At 41.5% G+C, this 19,041-nt stretch overlaps 1 protein-coding gene across 3 annotated transcripts; it reads right to left on the reverse strand.

The window, feature by feature from the left end:
• Window positions 1–2,667: 2,667 nt before the first annotated feature.
• RGN (regucalcin) lies at window positions 2,668–17,515 on the reverse strand. Of its 3 annotated transcripts, XM_081222083.1 has the most exons (8): window positions 17,187–17,515; window positions 15,768–15,879; window positions 15,181–15,361; window positions 12,916–13,098; window positions 6,424–6,639; window positions 4,783–4,914; window positions 4,266–4,420; window positions 2,668–3,586 (listed from the first exon to the last, which is right to left on the reverse strand). In XM_081222083.1, exons 3-8 carry the CDS (start codon window positions 15,341–15,343, stop codon window positions 3,536–3,538), a joined length of 900 nt encoding a protein of 299 aa, XP_081078209.1. In that variant the 5' UTR covers window positions 15,344–15,361; window positions 15,768–15,879; window positions 17,187–17,515; the 3' UTR covers window positions 2,668–3,535. The 3 variants fall into 3 exon arrangements, with proteins under 3 accessions (XP_081078209.1, XP_081078211.1, XP_081078210.1); XM_081222085.1 differs by lacking the exon at window positions 15,768–15,879; XM_081222084.1 differs by lacking the exons at window positions 15,768–15,879; window positions 17,187–17,515 and adding an exon at window positions 15,591–15,676.
• Window positions 17,516–19,041: the final 1,526 nt, after the last annotated feature.

The following is a 19,041-nucleotide window of genomic DNA, read 5'->3' on the forward strand; positions in this document are numbered from 1 at the left end:
TCAACTGAATCTGTCATCTGTAGAACACCCCACTTATAACAGCAGAATACACGTTTTTCTCAAGTGCACATAGAACACTTAGCAAGATAGACCATGACCTGGGTCATAAATCAAACTTTAATAAATTTCAAAGACTTGAAATTATAGAAAATATGCTCTCTGACCATAATGGAATTAAACCTGAAGTCAATGCCAAAAAGATAACAGTAAACTCTCCAATCATTTGGAAATTAAACAACACACTCAAAAAGTCTCCAAGGAAATTCGAAAATATTTTGAACTTAACAAAGATGGAAATACAACATATCAGTCTTTGTGGGCTGCAGAAAAAGAAGTGCTGAGAGGAAAAATTATAGCATTAAATGCTTATTTTAGAAAAGAAGAAATGTCTCAAATTCATAATCTAAGATTCCAATTTAAGAAGCTAGAGAAAGAACAACATAAATCAAAATAAAGCAGAAGGAAGAAAATAATGAAGATAAGAGGATAAATCAATGAAATAAAAAATCAGTTCTTTTAAAAGATCAATACACTGATAAACCTCTGGCAAGACTGACAAAGAATAGAGAAGACACAAATAACCAGTACCAGGGAGAAAGGGGGATGTTACTACAAACCTCATAGACATTATTTTTTTAAAAAAGGAAATACTATGAACAACTCTAAGCACATAAATTTGACAATTTATACGAAAATGAATAGTTCCTTGAAAGCCAGAAACTATCAAACCTCACCAAGATTAAATAGATAACGTGAGTAGCCCTATAATTATTAGGGAAAGTTTAAAAAACCTTCTGAAAAAGAAATCTCCAGGTCCAAATGGCTTCACTGGTGAATTTTGCTAAATGTTTAAAGAATAAATAACCATAAATAGACACTATCTTTTCCAGAGAATAGAAGAGGGATTACTTTCTAACTCATTTTCTGAGGCCAGTATTACCCTGATGTCAACACCAGGCAAAGATAGTAGAAATAAAGAAAACTAGAGACCAATATCCGTGATGAACATAGATGTAAAAATCCTCAACAAAATTTTAGAATGTTGAATCCAGTAATATATAAAAAGAATAATATGCCACCACCCAGGGTGGGGTTTATCCCAAGGATGCAAAAATCTATCATATTAATGTCTAAAGAAGAAAAACCATATGATCGTATCAACAAATGCAGAAAAAAATGGATAAAATACATCCAGAATACTACTACTGGGCTTCCCTGGTGGCACAGTGGTTAAGAATCCATCTGCCAATGCAGGGGACATGGGTTCGAGCCCTGGTCCGGGAATATCCCACATGCCGCAGAGCAACTAAGCCCACGTGCCACAACTACTGAGCCTGCGCTCTAGATCCCACGAGCCACAACTACTGAGCCCACGCACCACAACTACTGAAGCCCGCACGCCTAGAGACTGTGCTCCACAACAAGAGAAGCCACCACAGTGAGAAGCCCGTGCACCGCAACGAAGAGTAGCCCCTGCTCGCCGCAACTAGAGAAAGCCCGTGTGCAGCAAGGAAGACCAAACGCAGCCAAAAGTAAATAAAAAATAAATAAATAAAATAAAATAAAAAACCAAAATACTACTACTACTACTAATAAAAACTCTCAGCAAACTAGACTAGAGGAGAACTTACTCAACATGAGAAAGGGCATCTACAAAAAATTCTGCAGCTAACATCATATTTACTGAAGAAAGACTCCATGCTTTTCTCCTAAGATTGAGAGCAAGGCAATGATATCCACTCTTATTATTCCTATTCAACATAATGCTGGCAGTTTTAGTCAGTGCAATAAGGTAAGAAAAAGAAATTAAAGTATACATATTGGAAAGGACAAAATAAAACTGTCTACTCACAGAAGACATGAATCCCAGAGAAGTTATAGAGATACTCTTAGAACTAATAAGTGAGTTTAGCAAAGTCATCAGATACAAATTCAAGCTACAAACACCAATCATACTTCCATAAATGAGCAATGAACAACTGGAAACAAAAAAATTTAAATAATAATAACACAATAGCTCCAGAAAATGAAATACTTGGATATAAACCTAACAAAACATGTACAAGATCTGTATGCTTGGGACTTCCCTGGCGGCCCAGTGGATAAGACTCTACTTTTCCACTGCAGGGAGTGGGGGTTTGATCCCTGGTCAGGGAACTAAGATCCCACATGCTGCATGGTGCGGCCAAAACCAAAAACAAAACAAAACAAAAATCTGTATGCTGAAAACTACAAAATGCTGATGAAAGAAATCAAAGAAGACTTAAATAATTGGAAAGACATGCCATGTTCATGGGTTGGAAGATTCAAAATAGTAAAGATGCCAATTCTCTCCAAATTTTTCTACAGATTTAAAGCGATTCCAATTAAAATTGCCCCAGGATTTTTTTGTAGATATAGTCAAGCTGATTCTAAAATTTATATGGAAGGCCAAAGGAACTAAAAGAGCTAAAACAATTTTGAAAAAACAAAGTTGGAGAAATCACAGTACCCAATTTTTTTTTTTTTTTGTGGTATGCGGGCCTCTCACTATTGTGGTCTCTCCCGTTGTGGAGCACAGGCTCCGGATGCACAGGCTCAGTGGCCATGGCTCACGGACCTAGCTGCTCCGCGGCATGTGGGATCTTCCCAGACCGGGGCACGAACCCGTGTCCCCTGCATCGGCAGGCGGACTCTCAACCACTGCGCCACCAGGGAAGCCCCACAGTACCCAATTTTAAGGCTAATTTATAGTGACAGAAATCAGATGAGTGGTTTCCTGGGGATGGGTGCAGGCATACAGAAGGACCAAAGGAAAAGATTACAAAGGGACACAGGGAAAATCTTGGGGTAGTGGATAGATTCATTATCTTACTTGAGGTGTTGGTTTCATTAATGTGTATATATATGTCAAACTTATCAAATTGTACACTTTAAATATGTGTAGGTCAATTATAACTCAATAAGGCTATTTTTAAAGTATTCTTTCCAAAGTGATACATTACATCTACTAGGTGGCAGTCGGAACCACAGATTTTGCCAAAATGTTTGATTCTTATCCTCCAGAAATATTTTAGTTTGTAAAATAACATACAGGAAAAGTAATATGAAGGTAGGTCGGCACTGCAGCATATTTTACAAGATTATGATGAAAATAAAAAGGAACATAATCATAGCAAGTCATTACCAGACTACTAATTTATTAGTGTTTTAAAGCTTTAGGTATAGTTAAGTATGGAATGCAGAGTAAAGAGCAAATTATGGTCCCTTCCCCCTTCCCCAATTCCACCAGCAATTTGCAAAGAATCAAGAGGCAGGTTGACGGTTGAACACCTCTATATTTCTATAGCACTTTTGCAGAAGGCCTTATAGTATGTTATCAAAACCACCTGCCACCCCTTGTTAAAAATGCTCTATGTTTTAAAAATTGTAATTAAAAATTTAATCCTATTAATATCATTGCTTCATTTTTTTTTTGTAACTAGACTGAAATTTCAGCACCAGAATTTTCTAGTTGTCTTCTAAGTCTCCTCCACTATGAAGGAAGGCCTGTCACTCATCCTGCATAGGGATAGGGAGGAATTCCTTTGACCCCCAGGCCAGTTATCTGTTAAAAAAAGAAAAGAGAGAAACTCTGATACAAGGTAATTCACAAGTACTCTCCAAAAACATTTTTGTGATTCACAATAATATATTTAGCCACCTATTATCTTGTTTTGTTTCCTATAATATAAAGGAACTATTTGATTAGGTATTTATGGTCCAACCCAATTATTCACGTAGATAATAATTCAACTAGCAACCATTTACAACTAGAATTGAAAACTGAATTTATTTCTATCTTCTTCCCATCTGTTAAGAAAGGGGTTTGCGCCAGATGATTTCTACATTTCTTTTCAGCTCAAGAGATCTATAACTCTTATCCGTGTTTATTTCACTGACCAAAAAGTTAAGAACCTGAAAATATTCTTGCAACATCAAAACAATCAACTAATCTTATAAATGTGTTTCAAACACTGGTTTTCCAAGCCTATTCTACTGATTTATAGAATTCCAAACACCGTTGAAGCAAAAAAATATTTTAAAGCACTGTACAAAGTGGGCTAAACACATTGTCCTGCATTTCAGGTCTAGAAAATCTCAATAAAATGTTTTTAAGTCTAGCATGATGAGCTTAAATGACAAATACAGTTGTATTTGGGAAGTATGAAAAGGCACCAATCATTCAGTTACTTAACCGAAGATCTCCCACCTCACCCTCAAAATAAAAGAAATAGCCAGATCACCTTGAAAATTCCACCAGCTTCAGGTTGCTGCAGTAGACCCTCGGGGTCCATCCCATCCCGGGCACTGGTCACATACATTTCAGAGTAATCCTTCCCTCCAAAGCAGCATGAGGTTGTTTTAAGAACAGGCAACTTCACAGTTCGGAGTCTTTTCCCTAGGTCACCAAATATTTCATCTAAAGTCTAGCTCTAGCAAATTTTCACCCGCACAACTTTTCGGGACCCCTTGTGGAGCAATAGGAAAGTTCAAAGAAGATTTGGAGGTCAGACTTTGTCCAGGTATTTCACCTACCTTCCCTGACAATTTCTTCTGGGCAAAAAAGATTTACCTCTACAGGAAAAGGAGTTATGACTATAATATTTTGGGCTATATCTTTGGCCTTTATTTCCAAAATCATCCAATTGAGACCTTTGAATGTATCTCTATATAACTTTATTAGTAATGAAATTTCTCTGGCCCCTAGTGTCTGGTGTTTTCTAGACATGGCGGGGGGTTTTCATTTTGCTGTGGGCCTACCTGTCTCAGGATCCAAACGGATCACTCTTCCTCCATTGTAACAGGCCACCCAGAGCTTCCCCTCAACATCAATACACATTCCATCAGGGATTTGTTCTTCTTTCTCCAGCTTGTAAACACTTCTGCGGTTGGCTATGGTTAAAAAAAACAAGCAAACAGACAAACCAACCACACACACCCACCCCAAAACCACAGGCCACTCAATACTGAGCATCAAACAATGAGCAATCAAGTTGATTATAAATACTGATCGTTTCTGCTTATCCAGTGTCTGGCAAATGGGTACCACAGGCGGGATGATTCAGGAGGAATCCTAACTCTAAAAATGTCTAAAAACATGAGTGAGCACCCCTCAACGAAGGATTTGTACTGTAGGATTTGGGGTGGATTCACTCCCTTTAGTTTGGGTACAGACACAGCCACCTAAGCTTTCAGAGGAGGAGAGAAAAAAGAAAGCAGAATTCTTAATAAAATAACAAAAGATCTTTTTGAGAGACCTGAACTGAAGCCCTGCATGCCCACCTCAGACACACTTCAGTCTGTGGTTAGACCTTTGCTGTTTTACTTCCAAAAATGCCTACTTTGGGGAATTCCCTGGCGGCCCAGTGGTTAGGACTCCACGCTCTCCAGCCAAGGGCCCAGGTTCAAGCTGCCAACAGTTCACACACAAAAACTAACAAGGTGTATGAGTTCTGTTTCTGCCCAACTAAATGCTCCAAAATCACCTTATTTAAATATTAGAAGAGCTTGTTTCTGAAAAGGGGTATTCTGAAACCAACTGGCCAGCCTTAAAGGGAATCATAATATACAAAAAACAAGCATCAAAATCCAGAGGAACATTACACTACAAAATCCAGGTCATTACAGTAATCAGATTGAGGTATAAGGGAAAAAATGTTAAAACCATGTGTAAGTAAAGTGGGTAAAAACAGTCATGAAAAAGAGCACTACATATTTCAAAGTAAAACATCTGTGCTGGAATATTTTGCCTCTGATTAAATCTACATGAGACTCATGATTTTTTTCAAGTCATTTTTATGATTGGTTTTGCTCTTGTGGTCTGGCACCTTTCATGAAAGTTTCAAGCACTCCTTTTTAAATTCTTTCCAATAATTCCTTCCCTCCCAGGTTCCAACTATGGCTCATTTAGATCCCGTTGGTGGAGTTGAACAATCTGCAACTACTTTTTTTACCTTTCCATTTTGAAAGGTTGTTAATTTGTCTTTAAGTACGTGCCTATAGTTAACTAAAGTACAAGTAAGAAATATCAACCCCAAACTCTAATTTTCTGTTCTTTTGTCCCATTCTGCTGTATACTATTTGCCTTTAAGCACCAGCTGGTAGAACAGGATCCGTTTTACAGTGAGCCTCTTTCTAGCGATGGTTGCAAGAAAAAGGATTAAGGATCTAGCCATATTATACCAACTGTGGCCATATTTAGTTGTGCTGAGAGCCATGGCTTGACTGGCAGCATAGTCAAGTCTGTGTAATCATTACAATATTGGAATCATAACATTAGGCAGTTCTCTGTTCGAAAAGTAAGGACCTTTTCAAATGGGTTAAGGGCGAGGCAGCCTGCTAGTCATATGCATATGAAAAAAATACCAGCAATATTAAGAAAAATAATGAAAAAGTACATACAGATCTTCCCTGTCTGCAGGTCATAGTCAAAAGCATCCACGGAGTAGGACAGGCTATCGATGTAATAGAAGATTTTGTGGTCCAGAGACCAATCCAAACCATTGGAGATGTCCACCTGGTCAAAGTACTTTTCCACATGGTGGTCGGGAAAGAGGGAGTACAGGGACCCTTGGTGCCGCTCCAGAACTGCTGGAGCTGTTTCCTCAGCCATGGTACCTACAAAACCCAAAGAGCACGGAGCTCAGCTGCACAGCATCCCACCCATGCACTGCACCATCTTCTCTCACCAGGACTCCTTCCCTGTGATGAAATCAAGGAAATTATTATACAATCCCAATCTGGGTCCTATGGGTTTTTTTTTTTTTTAATGACAACTACCTTGCTTATAATGCAAATTAAAACTACCTTGAGAGGTTCTGGTTCCAGACATCTGCACCAACCTCATTTTCTCGCACTGAGCACAACTCTAAGACCTGGACAAAATGCATGGCATAGCTATTTGACAACTCTGCAATGTAAATTATCAGGCGGCTCAGAGAAGAGCACAGAATTTGAAGTATCACCTAATTGGTGGCGAGTTCTTGATTTCTCCATTTTATCCTCTAGTATGTCCTGGCCTGAACTCAACCCAGCTTGAAACTTGGAAGTGAGCACCATGGTGCAGGCAGAAAGAGGTCCGAGAGAAACCTCTAGATCTGGCGCAAGGAGCAGAAAACACTCCTACGGCTCAGAGAGAGAGTGGAAGAAACCCCCTGCTCATTTTCTACTCCTTTTTCTCCATTTTCTCATGCACCAGCCCCCAGGCAATTCTGCAGTGAGGGTAGCAAAGGCAGAGAGTGGTCAGCAACAGGAAACTACAGGAATCAAAACTCTGAGGGAAGGCGACATTCCTCTGCATTTAGTGAAGCTGCAGGGACAAAAGGGCAGATCAAACATCGTTGCTTTCATGTTCTCTCTCTCTCTCTCCCCTCCTGCCACTTGGCCCTGGAGGCAGAACAGTCATAGAAGTGGGTGGTTTCTGACTGGAGGAATGAAAAGGAGCTACAGGAAGCTGGAAAGTACCAGAAGATAGTAAAGAGGGATGATACTCAGGAATGCAACCCCATAAAGTTGTTTGTGATCTGCTGGGCTCATCTGTTTGTACATGCATGGATCTGATTCTAATTAGCATGCAAAAGATTTGGAGAATGGAGCTAATGGATAGAACTCCTTCTAGGTCTCAGACTGACCACTGAGTGGCACACCTAATGGCACCTAATAGAAAGTAGGTTGGAACTTGAGGTCTGAACCTAAACATACAGATTGCTTACTGAAACGAACATATCAACATTCTCCATAGGATTTAAACAAGACCCAGCATCTCATAAGGTAATAGTCAAAATGTCCAGGATACAATCCAAAGTTACTTGGCAACACAAAGAAGCATGAAAATCTCAAGTCGTATAGGAAAAAGAATCAAGAAGCAGACAGTGAGATGGCACAGATGTTGGAATTACTTGACAAAGACTAAAGCAATTCTTATAAAAATGCTCAAATGAACGATCTGCAAAGTCTTAAAACAAAACTCAAAATAGCAGCAAAGGAGGAGAAATATAAAGAATCCCCGAGTGAAAATTTTAGAACTGAAAAATAAAATTAATCAAATAAAAAACCCACTGGATGGACTCAATAGCAGAATAGAGATGACAGAGGAAAGAGTCAGTATATCTGATGCTAGATCAAGAAACTATCCAATCTGAACAACAGAGAGAAAGAGAGACTGAAAAAAAATAGAGTGTTAGGGACCTGTGGGACAACAACAAAAGAGCTAACACATGTGTCACTAGATTCCTAGAGAAGAGGACAAAGAATACACGGCCAAAAAATATTTGAAGAAGTAATGGCTCAAAACTCTCCAAGTTTGGTGAAAAACATAAAACTATATATTTGAGAAGCTGAGCAAACCCCAAACAGAATAAGCCCAAAGAAACCTATACCCAGACACATCATAATCGAATTTCTAAAAACTTAAGTTAAATAGGGACTTCCCTGGCAGTCCAGTGGTTGGGACTCCATGCTTCCAATGCAGGGGGCATGGGTTTGATCCCTGGTCAGGGAACTAAGATGCCACATGCCATGTGGTGTGGCCAAAAAAAAAAAAAAAAAAGAACAAACAAAAACACATAAAAACCAACAACCAAACTTAAGTTAAATAGAAATCCTTAAGATTAATGAAAGAAAAATTACATACATACAACATATAGGAGAATAATGATTTCAATGACTGTTGATTTTTCATGAGAAACTGTGGAGGTCAGAAGAAAGTGATACATTTTTAATTTGTTGAAAGAAAAAAAATGTGTCAACCTAGAATTTTACATCAAGTGAAAATATCCTTAAAGAATGAAGGTGAAATAAAGACATTCTCCTGTGAAGTAAAACTAAGAGAATTTATAGCCAGCAGACTTGTTCTAAAAGAATTGCTAAAGGAAATTCTTCAGACAGAAGGGGCATACCAAAAGGAACAACAGGAATGAAGAAAGAGCAATAGAAATAGCACGTATATGAGTAAATATAATAGACTATTCTTCCTTTTAGTTCCTTAAAATATTTCTGATGATCGAAAGCAAAAATTACATTTTCTGATGGGATTTTAAATCTACGTATATAAAGACAACTATGATATAAATGGGTGATTGTCAATTGAAGTGGTAAAATATTGGTTCTAGATAGACTGTGAAAAGTTAACTATACATTTGTAATCCATTCAGGAACCCTTAAAAAACTATACAGAGAGATATAGTGAAAAATCACAATAAGTAAATTAAAATTGAATTCTAAAAAATATTCAAATAACCTAAAAGAAGGCAGGAAAGGGGGAACAGAGTAACAAAAAATACAGAGGGAAAGAAGAGAAAACAAATAATAAAATGGTGGCTCTAAGTCAAAGCGTATCAATAATTACATGAAATGTAAATAATCTAAACACATCAATTAAGATGTCAGAATAAACTTTGTGAAAATAGAACTATATGCTGTCTATAAGAAACTCACTTCAAATATAAGGATATAGGTAGCTTAAAAGTAAAAGGATGGGAAAAGACCTATCCTATGCAAATATTAAGTTAAAAAAACTGTAGAGGCTATGTTAGTATCAGACAAGATATACTTAGAGCAAAGAAAACTACCAGGGATAAATAGGAGTAACTACATATTGTGAAAATAGTCACTTCACTAAGGAGACATAATAATCCTAAATGTGCATGTGCTAAACAACAGACCTTCAAAATACACAAGGCAAAAGTCAGAACTTAAAGGAGAAACACACAAATCCATAATTCCGGTTGGAGATGTCAGCATCCCTTTCTCTGTAATAGACCCAAGTAGATAGAAAATCAGCAAAGAAATAGAAGAACTGAATACCATTAACCAAACTGGACTTAAGTGACATTTATAGAGAACACGCCATTCAACAACAGCAGAATACACATTCTTCTCATGTGCCCATGGGATATGCACTTAGACTTGAGTGTGATCTCAGAGGACAGAGCAGAATTTAACATAATGAAGAAATTAGAAAGCTCATTTACTATAACATGCTCCATCTGAAAGAAGAGTGAATTAGAGGAAGAGGGACTGAAACTGGGAAGCCTGAACAGCAAGCCAGACCTCCCTCCTTGTTTTTTTCTATAGGGCAGTTGGGCTTGTTTCTATTATTTCTATTCCACCCCCACCTACCCCCTTCCCTCACTATCTGCCTCACAGAAGGAGGTGCCTGGAACATGAATGTGGATCCCCCACTGCTTAGAAAGGGCTCTTCCTTAGTGGGAAAGAAACTGGAGCCCTGGTTTATCATTATCTAGTAGTAAGCCCAGACAGGTGAGACCTTGGGTGTTGGGACACCTTCAGGGTACTACCCACCACTAAGAGATCCCCATCCAGACTATCAGATGACCCCACCCTTTTCTGGGCCAGGGACAGTTCTCAACACCTGCCGGAAGCTATAAACTCTCTCTAGAAAAAGTTTCTCAGGTGCTTCTGTCAGATGCACATGACCAGTATGTATGCACACTGATGCCTACAATTTTAAGGGGTCTCCAGAGGGCAAAGGTTAAGAATTAGGGACTCCAGGCTAAGGACTCAGGCCTCTGAGGGCATTTTAATTTTGTCTCACCAAGTGCCACAGAGCTGTAAACTTCTAGCCATAAGGGAGAGAGAAAATCAACTTCAACAGGAGGTAGAGTATCCAAGCATATTTCTTCATCCTGCAGAAATTACTGGCAGAAGGGCTTCCAATGGGTTCTCATCTTTAATCTTTCAACCTGTCCTGGACTAGATCTGTGGTTGTGTAAAGTCCAGGAAGATGGGAAACAATCCACGCAACCTGCTCAGATCTTACTTACCTTCCATGTTGAAAGTGAAGGGAGGGACTTCCTTGGTGGTCCAGTCGCTAAGACTCTGTGCTCCCAATGCAGGGGCCCCGGTTTGATCCCTGCTCAGGGAACTAGATCCCACATGCATGCCACAACTAAGAGTTCACATGCTGCAACTAAAAGATCCCGCATGCCACAACTAAAGATCCTGCGTGCCGCAACAAAGACCCAGCACAGTGAAAGAAAGAAGGAGAGAGAAAGAGAAAGGAAGAAAGAAAGAAAGGAAGAAAGAAAGAATGGAGCCAGGACAGCATGGCTGATGATGTGAGGGGCAGAGTGGGGAGGTGGAAACAGCAGGGATTTAGAATCAACTTTGGCTAACTATAGGGTTGTCAGGATGGGAGCTAAATGAGAACTAAATGTGAAATGCATTATTTAATTTCAAACTAGAGTTACAATTCATTTAAATCTGTATATAAGTCATTCTGCAGCCATCATAATAAAGATGGCTTCAAGTGAGAATCATCAAGGAATGTAAAACATAAGGAAGGTATTTTGATGAGGACCAGGATATTTGCTTGGACTTAAAGTATCTCCCCATGTTGTAGCCAGCCTCTAAGATGACCCATAATGATCCCTGCCTCCCAGTATTCACACCCTTGTCTAGTCCCCTCCATAAGTTTGTGACCAATAGCTCATGGCAGAAGTGATGCTATGTCACTTCTGAGCTTGGTTATAATAGGACTGTAGCTTCCACCGTGGGCTTTCTCTCTTTCTCTCTCTCTCTGCCTCTCATCACTGGCTCTGGGGGAAGCCATGTCCCGGGCAGTCCTATGGAGAGGCCCACGCAGTAAGGAAATGAAGCCTCCTGCCAACTGCCTGCCATGTGAGTGAGATTTGAAGCAGATCCTCCAGGCCGCTTCAGAGACTCCAGCTCCCTCCAAGGCTGTAGCCCCAGCCAACAGCTTGACTGCAACTTCAGGACATAGCCTCGAACCATCCAGCCAAGCCAGACCCAGGTTCTTGACCTTCAGAAACTATGTGAGATAATATATGTTTGTTATTTTAAGCCACTAAATTTCAGGGTAATTTGTAACACAGCAGTAGATCACTAACAGACCCCACAAACTGCTTATAAATTGCAATTTAAAAATAGTAACTATGTAGTAGAGAAATCTAAGATCTCAACTGGGTGATCAAAACTGACATCACCAATGAGGGACAGATGGTATCCAGATGGGATACCCCGAGAAGAACAGAACAGCACCTATGCAGTGATTCCAGCCATGAATATATAGCATCAATCTAATCACAAGGAAACATTAGACAAACGCAAAAACATGAGGAATGTTCTGTTAAAAAAGAGGGGAGTTGGGTGAGATTGTAGTCTTCAAAGATGGCAATGTCATAGAAAACAAAGAAAGGCTATGTTCCATTCCAGATGAAAGAGGATTAAAGAGAAATGACAACTAAATGCAGTACATAATCCTAGACTGGATTCTGTACTGGAGGGAAAGAATGCTATAAAGGACATTATTTGGTGAATTGACAAAACTGAAATATAGATAGTACATCATATAAAATTGTCATAATGTTAAACTTCTTTGAGTTGATTACTGTACTATGGTCATGTAAGAATATGTCATTTTTTCCTTGGGAAATTCACACTGAAGTATTTTAGAGGTAAAGGCACATGATATATGCAACTTACTTTCAAATGATCCTGGAGAAAAATGTTTATGTACTGAGAGAGCAGTTGGAACAAAATGTTGACGGTAGGTGAGTCTAGGTAAAGGCTATACAGGTGTTGTTTGTACTATTGTTACTTTTTTCTTCGGAAAGTTTGAAATTATTTCCAATTTAAACAGTAACCACAACACAACCTCTATCTTAAAACTCATTTAAACTACAAAAATACAATACAAATTTTAGTCTGCTAGAGAGAGCAGTTGAAAGGGATATCTATGAAGTTTTTCTCATGGGATTTTTTTTTTGGATACAAGTGACTTAAGTAATAATAAAAGAAGAACCCAAGACCTGTTATGAATACTTCTTTTACTACTGCAGCTGTGAGGCTTTTGTAACTCATATTCTGGTCTTCCCCAAAGCTCAGTAAGTAGGTGCTAAAGGTAAACCATACCGGCAAAGTATCTCCCAGCGGGATCCACCTTCCCGTCATTGAATCGATTGTTTTTCTTGTCTTTATCTACTGTGGCCAAGACAACTGCTGACTGATCTTCCCAGTTCAAAGCACAGAACTTTGATCCAACTGTGGCGACATAGCCTCCTGACTGGCGAAGGGCCACAGAGCTGACTGGGGCATCTGCAGAGATAAAAGCAGCAGTCAGGGGGCAGCCAGTAGTCACACTGGGTCCATCACACCACCCGGCATCTCTAAGAGGTTGCAGCTCTTTTGACAAGGGGCGTGCTCCCTCCTCTCTGTTGAACTGTGAAGGTTACATAACCCAGTTTATTCGTTGAGCATGAACTCCGTGTGCTGTTCCGGGCAGCATGGATGGAAAGATGAATGAAACCCAACTCCTCTGGAAGCTCCCAGTCTAGCGGGAGAAGCAGAGAAGTCAAACCACAGCAGCCACCATACACTGGGGCAGGTGCCACAGCAAGTTCAGAGGAGAGGTTCCTAAGGGGGTGGTGTGTAAACCAGGGCGGTTGTCACAGAGCAAGCGATGCTCAGTTTGCCTGATCTTCAGGAAATGCAGGGACACAAACTGTGTTTAGTTCCAGCAACTGGGTTTTGTGACATCTCTCTCTCCCTCAAGTACAGGGCTTGTTTTTTTTTTTTTTTAAATTAGGACTTGTCTTTTTAAAGGGACCCTGTTTTGTATGTATTTAATTGAAAATTGTTTCTTAAATCCTTTTTGGAAGTAAGCACGATTAAAAAATAATAGAGGGACTTCCCTGGTGGCGCAGTGGATAAGACTCTGCACTCCCAACGCGGGGGCCCGGGTTCGTTCCCTGGTCAGGGAACTAGATCCCACATGCATGCCACAACTAAGGAGCCCACATGCTGCGACTAAGGAGCCGGCAAGCCGCAACTAGGGAGCCCGCCTGCCGCAACTAAGACCCGACACAACCAAATAAATAAAAATAAATACTACTACTACTAATAATAGAAATGTAGATGCAGTGATTTAAAAAATCACTTCTTCCTTATACTACTATATTTTGTATATTTAAATTTTAGGTTTTCTGGGTTTAACGTTTTTCCACACATAAGGAAACTTTTTTTTTTAAGTGGAGAGATTGATTACCATGGTGAGTACTCACAGGAAACAAATTGACAGACTTTATTGTGAAAACATTTCCTAAGCATCTATTCAGTGCAAGATGCTTGGTGCCCTGTGCAGAAGTTGATTGGAGCCGTGGAGGGTCCCAGGGAATGTGCAAGACACTAGTAGGAGCGTCATATCTTCCTCAGGGATCCCAACCTGTGGCCTGAGTCTTCTGTTAGCTTTTAAGCTACTGTGGACACCACAAGCTCTTCCCAGGGTTTGGGTTTTTTTTTTGTTTTGTTTTGTTTTTGTTTTGCAGATTAGGGGTAGGAATATATCCCTAATGTGTGCATACTGGGAAAGAGAGACTAGGGAAGGTGATGGGTCCCTCCCCCAAGTCTGATCACAGCCGGTCACAGTCATTTTGCCTCGAGCCACAGTCATGTCCGTGAGTGAATTAAAAGCTGTTCCCTCTCATCTAAAAAAAAAAAAGGTCCCCAGTTCTGGGTTGAGAGAGAGTGTCCTGAGGTCACAGGAATTCCTGGTATCTCTTTCCCAGGAACACAATAATGAAAAGAAGAAACTTCTTTATCTCTAGTCAAGCCCATACCCTTGGGCCATAAAATGTGATAACCCCTCCATGGGAACTCACAGGGCCATTAACAGAATCATACTCCAATGCACTCGAAATTCCTTTGTGAATCCTGTTTTGAACAGTGAACAGAAAGTCCCGGTTAACGCTTTCTAAGTCCAAAATCTCCTCTTTGCACAAAGAAGGGATATATCTGTTGTTATTATTATTATTATTTTTTGCAAATTAAGGCCTTGGCCTGACCCAAGGTAGATAACCTTTACTGTGCCACAAACCGGGTCTCCAACTTTCACGGCTGTTAACTGAAGGTATGAAGGAAAGACCCTACCGTGACTCACCATCCAAAACATAATGGGGAATGTTGCCCGGCACCCGCAGGGGAAGAGGAAAGTATTGACCACCCAGATTTTACTCCTGGGTCAAAGTGGGGGACACAGAAAGGATGACAATCCAACAGTTTTCAAGCATATTCAGTACGCTTTAACAAGAAGGTCCCAGAGGAATGACACATTAGGTGACCGCCCCTCCCCAGGGAAGAGATGGCTGTCTGGGCAGATCCAAGCCCATCCTTCATCCTTACCCACGGTCACTTGCTGCACTTGCTTGCTGAGCGAATCCCACCGGCAAACCATTTTTGCAGGAATATCTACGAAGAGCAGAGAGTTGGATGCCTCCTCCCACACTGGAGACTCACCGCAGCGGCAGTTCTCCCGCAAAACACACTCAATCTTAGCGGAAGACATTGTCTTGGGGGAGATTTACTGAAGACAACAGAGATAAAGTGAAATGTCATCGCATGGAGCAAATTCAGCAAAACACCTAAGATGCTGGTAAGATCCCAATACAGATTGAGTTTTTAAAATCAGAACTGGAAAGGCTGGACACACTTTCCCCAGATCAGAACAAAATATGCAGTGTGGCAGGAGGAGACAGATAAAAAAGAAGAAAGAGCTGATAGGCCATAACACAAGACATCTTCAATCAACTTACCGGTGCTTTTTTTTTTTTTCAAGGTTTCTCTTAAAAAGAGAGAGAAAAAAAGCAACACTCCAACATCCACACCTTGGCGCTAGTGACCCCCAGAGAGAGCTGGCTGCTTCTACAAGGCAAGGCTGCTTTTATGCCAGCACCCAAGCCGCCAAGGCGGGTCAGGGGGTGGGGAACTACCTCATTGGTGGCCCTCCGGGCATCCTCCTGCTGTCCTTCCCATCCGTGCATGGTGTTGATTGCCTTCTCTGACGGCCCAAAGGCCAATCTTCCTGCTCTGCACTTCTCTGAACTGCAGTTTTAGAAATGCAGTTCATCAGTGATAATACACTAAAGTAGAAATAACATCCATATTCTTTTTTTTATTGAAGTCTAGTTGATTTACAATGTTGTGTTAATTTCTGCTGTACAGCAAAGTGATTCAGTTATATATATATATATGTATATATATATATACATTCTTTTTTTAATATATTCTTTTCCATTACGGTTTTTCATAAGATGTTGAATATAGTTCCCTGTGCTATGCAGTAGGACCTTGTTGTTTATCCATCCTATATATAAAAGCTTACATCCGCTAATCCCAACCTCCCACTCAATCCCTCCCCCAGCCCCCTCCCCCTTGGCAACCACCAGTCTGCTCTCTATAACATCCATTTTCAAATTCAGACAATGGAAAGGGGGAAGAAAAGGACATTGTTGGGGCACCACTGTAGGAAATGACAGCCCCTCAGCTATTTCTTGCTGCCTAGGAAGGCACCATGCCAGTTTGGCAAGGAGTCTTGAACTCCACAGGCAGGAACGTTCTGTGCTGGGACTTCAGGCCAGAGGCTGTGACCAGCGAACAGGTAGAAGAAAAAGAAAAATTATCAGAAAAGAAAAAATCCTTACTTAAGAAACCCACGTGGGAGAGGAAAGACAGACAACTTTCAAGAGCCTTCTCTCTTTCCCAGACTGTGTCCTGATGCTGATCAAAACTGCCTGCATCGTCACCCTTCTCCTTGACAATTATCTGATTTGAAGTCACTGGTCCCACACATGGATGGGCAAATTAATGGTAGGGGAAAATAGTCTTTGGTTTAATATTACGTTCGATAAACCGCTTTTTTTTTTTTTTTTTAAGAAACACAGCTCAAATCGTCCTCAAATGCTGCCTGCCAGCGCTGTAGCATTTGCAGTCCTCACTGGCTGTTAAAAATTGGCAGAGGTTCTAAAGGCCTTCCTGCTGTCAAACTGAGATAAGGCCCAAGATCAGACGCGGGACTTTTGCAATCGCAACTTGTAACCCCACGCTCCGTGGTGCAAGCCGGGGGGAGGGGGTGTCTGGCAAATGTCCCTTTTCTGCTCGGGCCACCTGTGCGGGCGCGGGGCCCAGTACCGGTTGGCGGCGCGCGGCCGCGGCCTCGGGTGCCGCGGGGAAGCTGAAGGTTGCGCCCGCCTCCTCCCCAGCCCCGGCCGGCCGAGTGGGGCGCGGGTCCCCGGGTGGCAGAGGGTGTCGGTCTCCTTTCAGCCACGCGGGTTTGGGGGTGGGGCTGGCTGTCGCCAGATGTCCCCTCTCCAGGGAGGGGGCAGGGAGGCCGGCCTGAGCAGGGCACTCACCAGCCTGATGACTTGCAGGTGGCTCGGAGGTCAGGTGGCAGAGCAGGGCCCGCGGTGGAGAGTCACCCGGCCGGGGCTGTGGGTGGGAACCGATTCCCTCCACGCGTCCCCTCCTCCTCGGCAGGAAGAATCCAGCAGAGCCCGCCGGGGCAGGGAGGTGGGAGAGAGGCTTGGAGCCCAGTGAACCTAAGCTTTGGAGTTTGGACGGATAGCTCTGACCTAACCAAACAATGTTATCCAAATGCCTCATCGAGAGATTGGGTCGAGGGTCCGGTTAAACACAAACAGGTTCAAAAGGAAAGTTCAAGCAGTTAAACAAATCCTATTTTCCTAGTGGAGGAGAGTCAACTGGAGGCCAACTCTTTTTTTTTTTTTTTTTCTTTTGCAGTATGCGGGCCTCTCACTGTTGTGGCCTCTCCCATTGCGGAGCACAGGCTCCAGACGCGCAGGCTCAGCAGCCATGGCTCACGGGCCCAGCCACTCCGTGGCATGTGGGATCTTCCCGGACCGGGGCACGAACCTGTGTCCCCTGCATCGGCAGGCGGACTCTCAACCACTGCGCCACCAGAGAAGCCCTGGAGGCCAACTCTTGCAAAACGTTTTTGGTGGGGCAAGAGGACAGACTTTATTTGATGCTTAGTGAAATAAGTCAGATAGAGATAGACAAATCCTGTGTGATATCACTTATAGATGGAATCTAAAAAATACAACAAACTAATGAATATAACACAAAGAAGCAGACTCACAGGCATAGAGAACAAACTAGTGGTTACCAGTGGGGAGAGGGAAGGGGGGAGGGGCAAGGTAGAGGTAGGGGACTAAGAGGCACAAACTACTAGGTATAAAATAAATAAGATACAAGGAAATATTGTACAGCACAGAGAATATAGCCAATATTTTATAATAACTATAAGTGGAATATAACCTTTAAAAATTGTGAATCACTATGCTGTACATCTGAAACTTATGTAATATTGTACATCAATTATACCTCAATGAAAAAAAAATCCTGTGGAATAAATATCCCTAAACTGCACTCAGTTTCACATTCTCCATTGAGAGCCTAAATGCATTCCGGGCTCTGCCACCTGACCATCCATACTTTCTCTAAATAACCCCCAAGTTTAAAACATTAAAAAATAAAATTAAGGGAGGGAGGGAAACAGAATGGTGGCTGCTCCTGGGAGATGCAAGTCAGGTATTAACTGTGAAGGGGAGTTGAGGGAATTTTCTGGGGTGGTGGAGCTGTTCTGTATCCTGATGGAGGTGTGAGTTGCACAGGTGTATGTACTGTCAAAAACCATCCAGTGCCACACTTGAGATTTATGCGTTTTATTGTATGTGTTGAATCCAAGGTCAGTGTTACCTCATTATTTCTATCTCTCAATCAAGTGTCCCATTCTTTGCCATCTGCACTATCAAATCGCACTCAAATCACAATCATTGTGGCATTCTAATTTCCTTTAATTCACTAAGGAGGAAGAACCAGAAATCAATACCTAAAGGCACAAGGCTCTAGGCAGGCAGGAGATGGTTGGAGCAATCTCAGTTCAGTTTACGGTCAGTACTTAGAATAACTGGTGTTTATGGCCTCAATTATTTCGCCTTCACACCGGGAGGTACTTAAGACAACTACTCTCCCATGTCCCCATTTACCCGTGGGAAGGAAGTCTACAAAGTGAGGAGCCTCCGAAAGCCACACACCCAGCTGGGAAAAATCTGGCAAAGAGCCCAAACCATTGGTAGAAATGTAAGAACTTGAAGGACATTTTCTTGGGTGAGGCAAAGACTGGGACTGCGATCTCCAGATGTTGGGGTTCTCTTGTGCTTTCTTTTTATCTCGTGGCTTCCTCTA

This window comes from Mesoplodon bidens (assembly GCF_964165515.1).
Source record: "Mesoplodon bidens genome assembly, chromosome: X".
In the NCBI taxonomy this organism is placed as follows: domain Eukaryota; kingdom Metazoa; phylum Chordata; class Mammalia; order Artiodactyla; family Ziphiidae; genus Mesoplodon; species Mesoplodon bidens.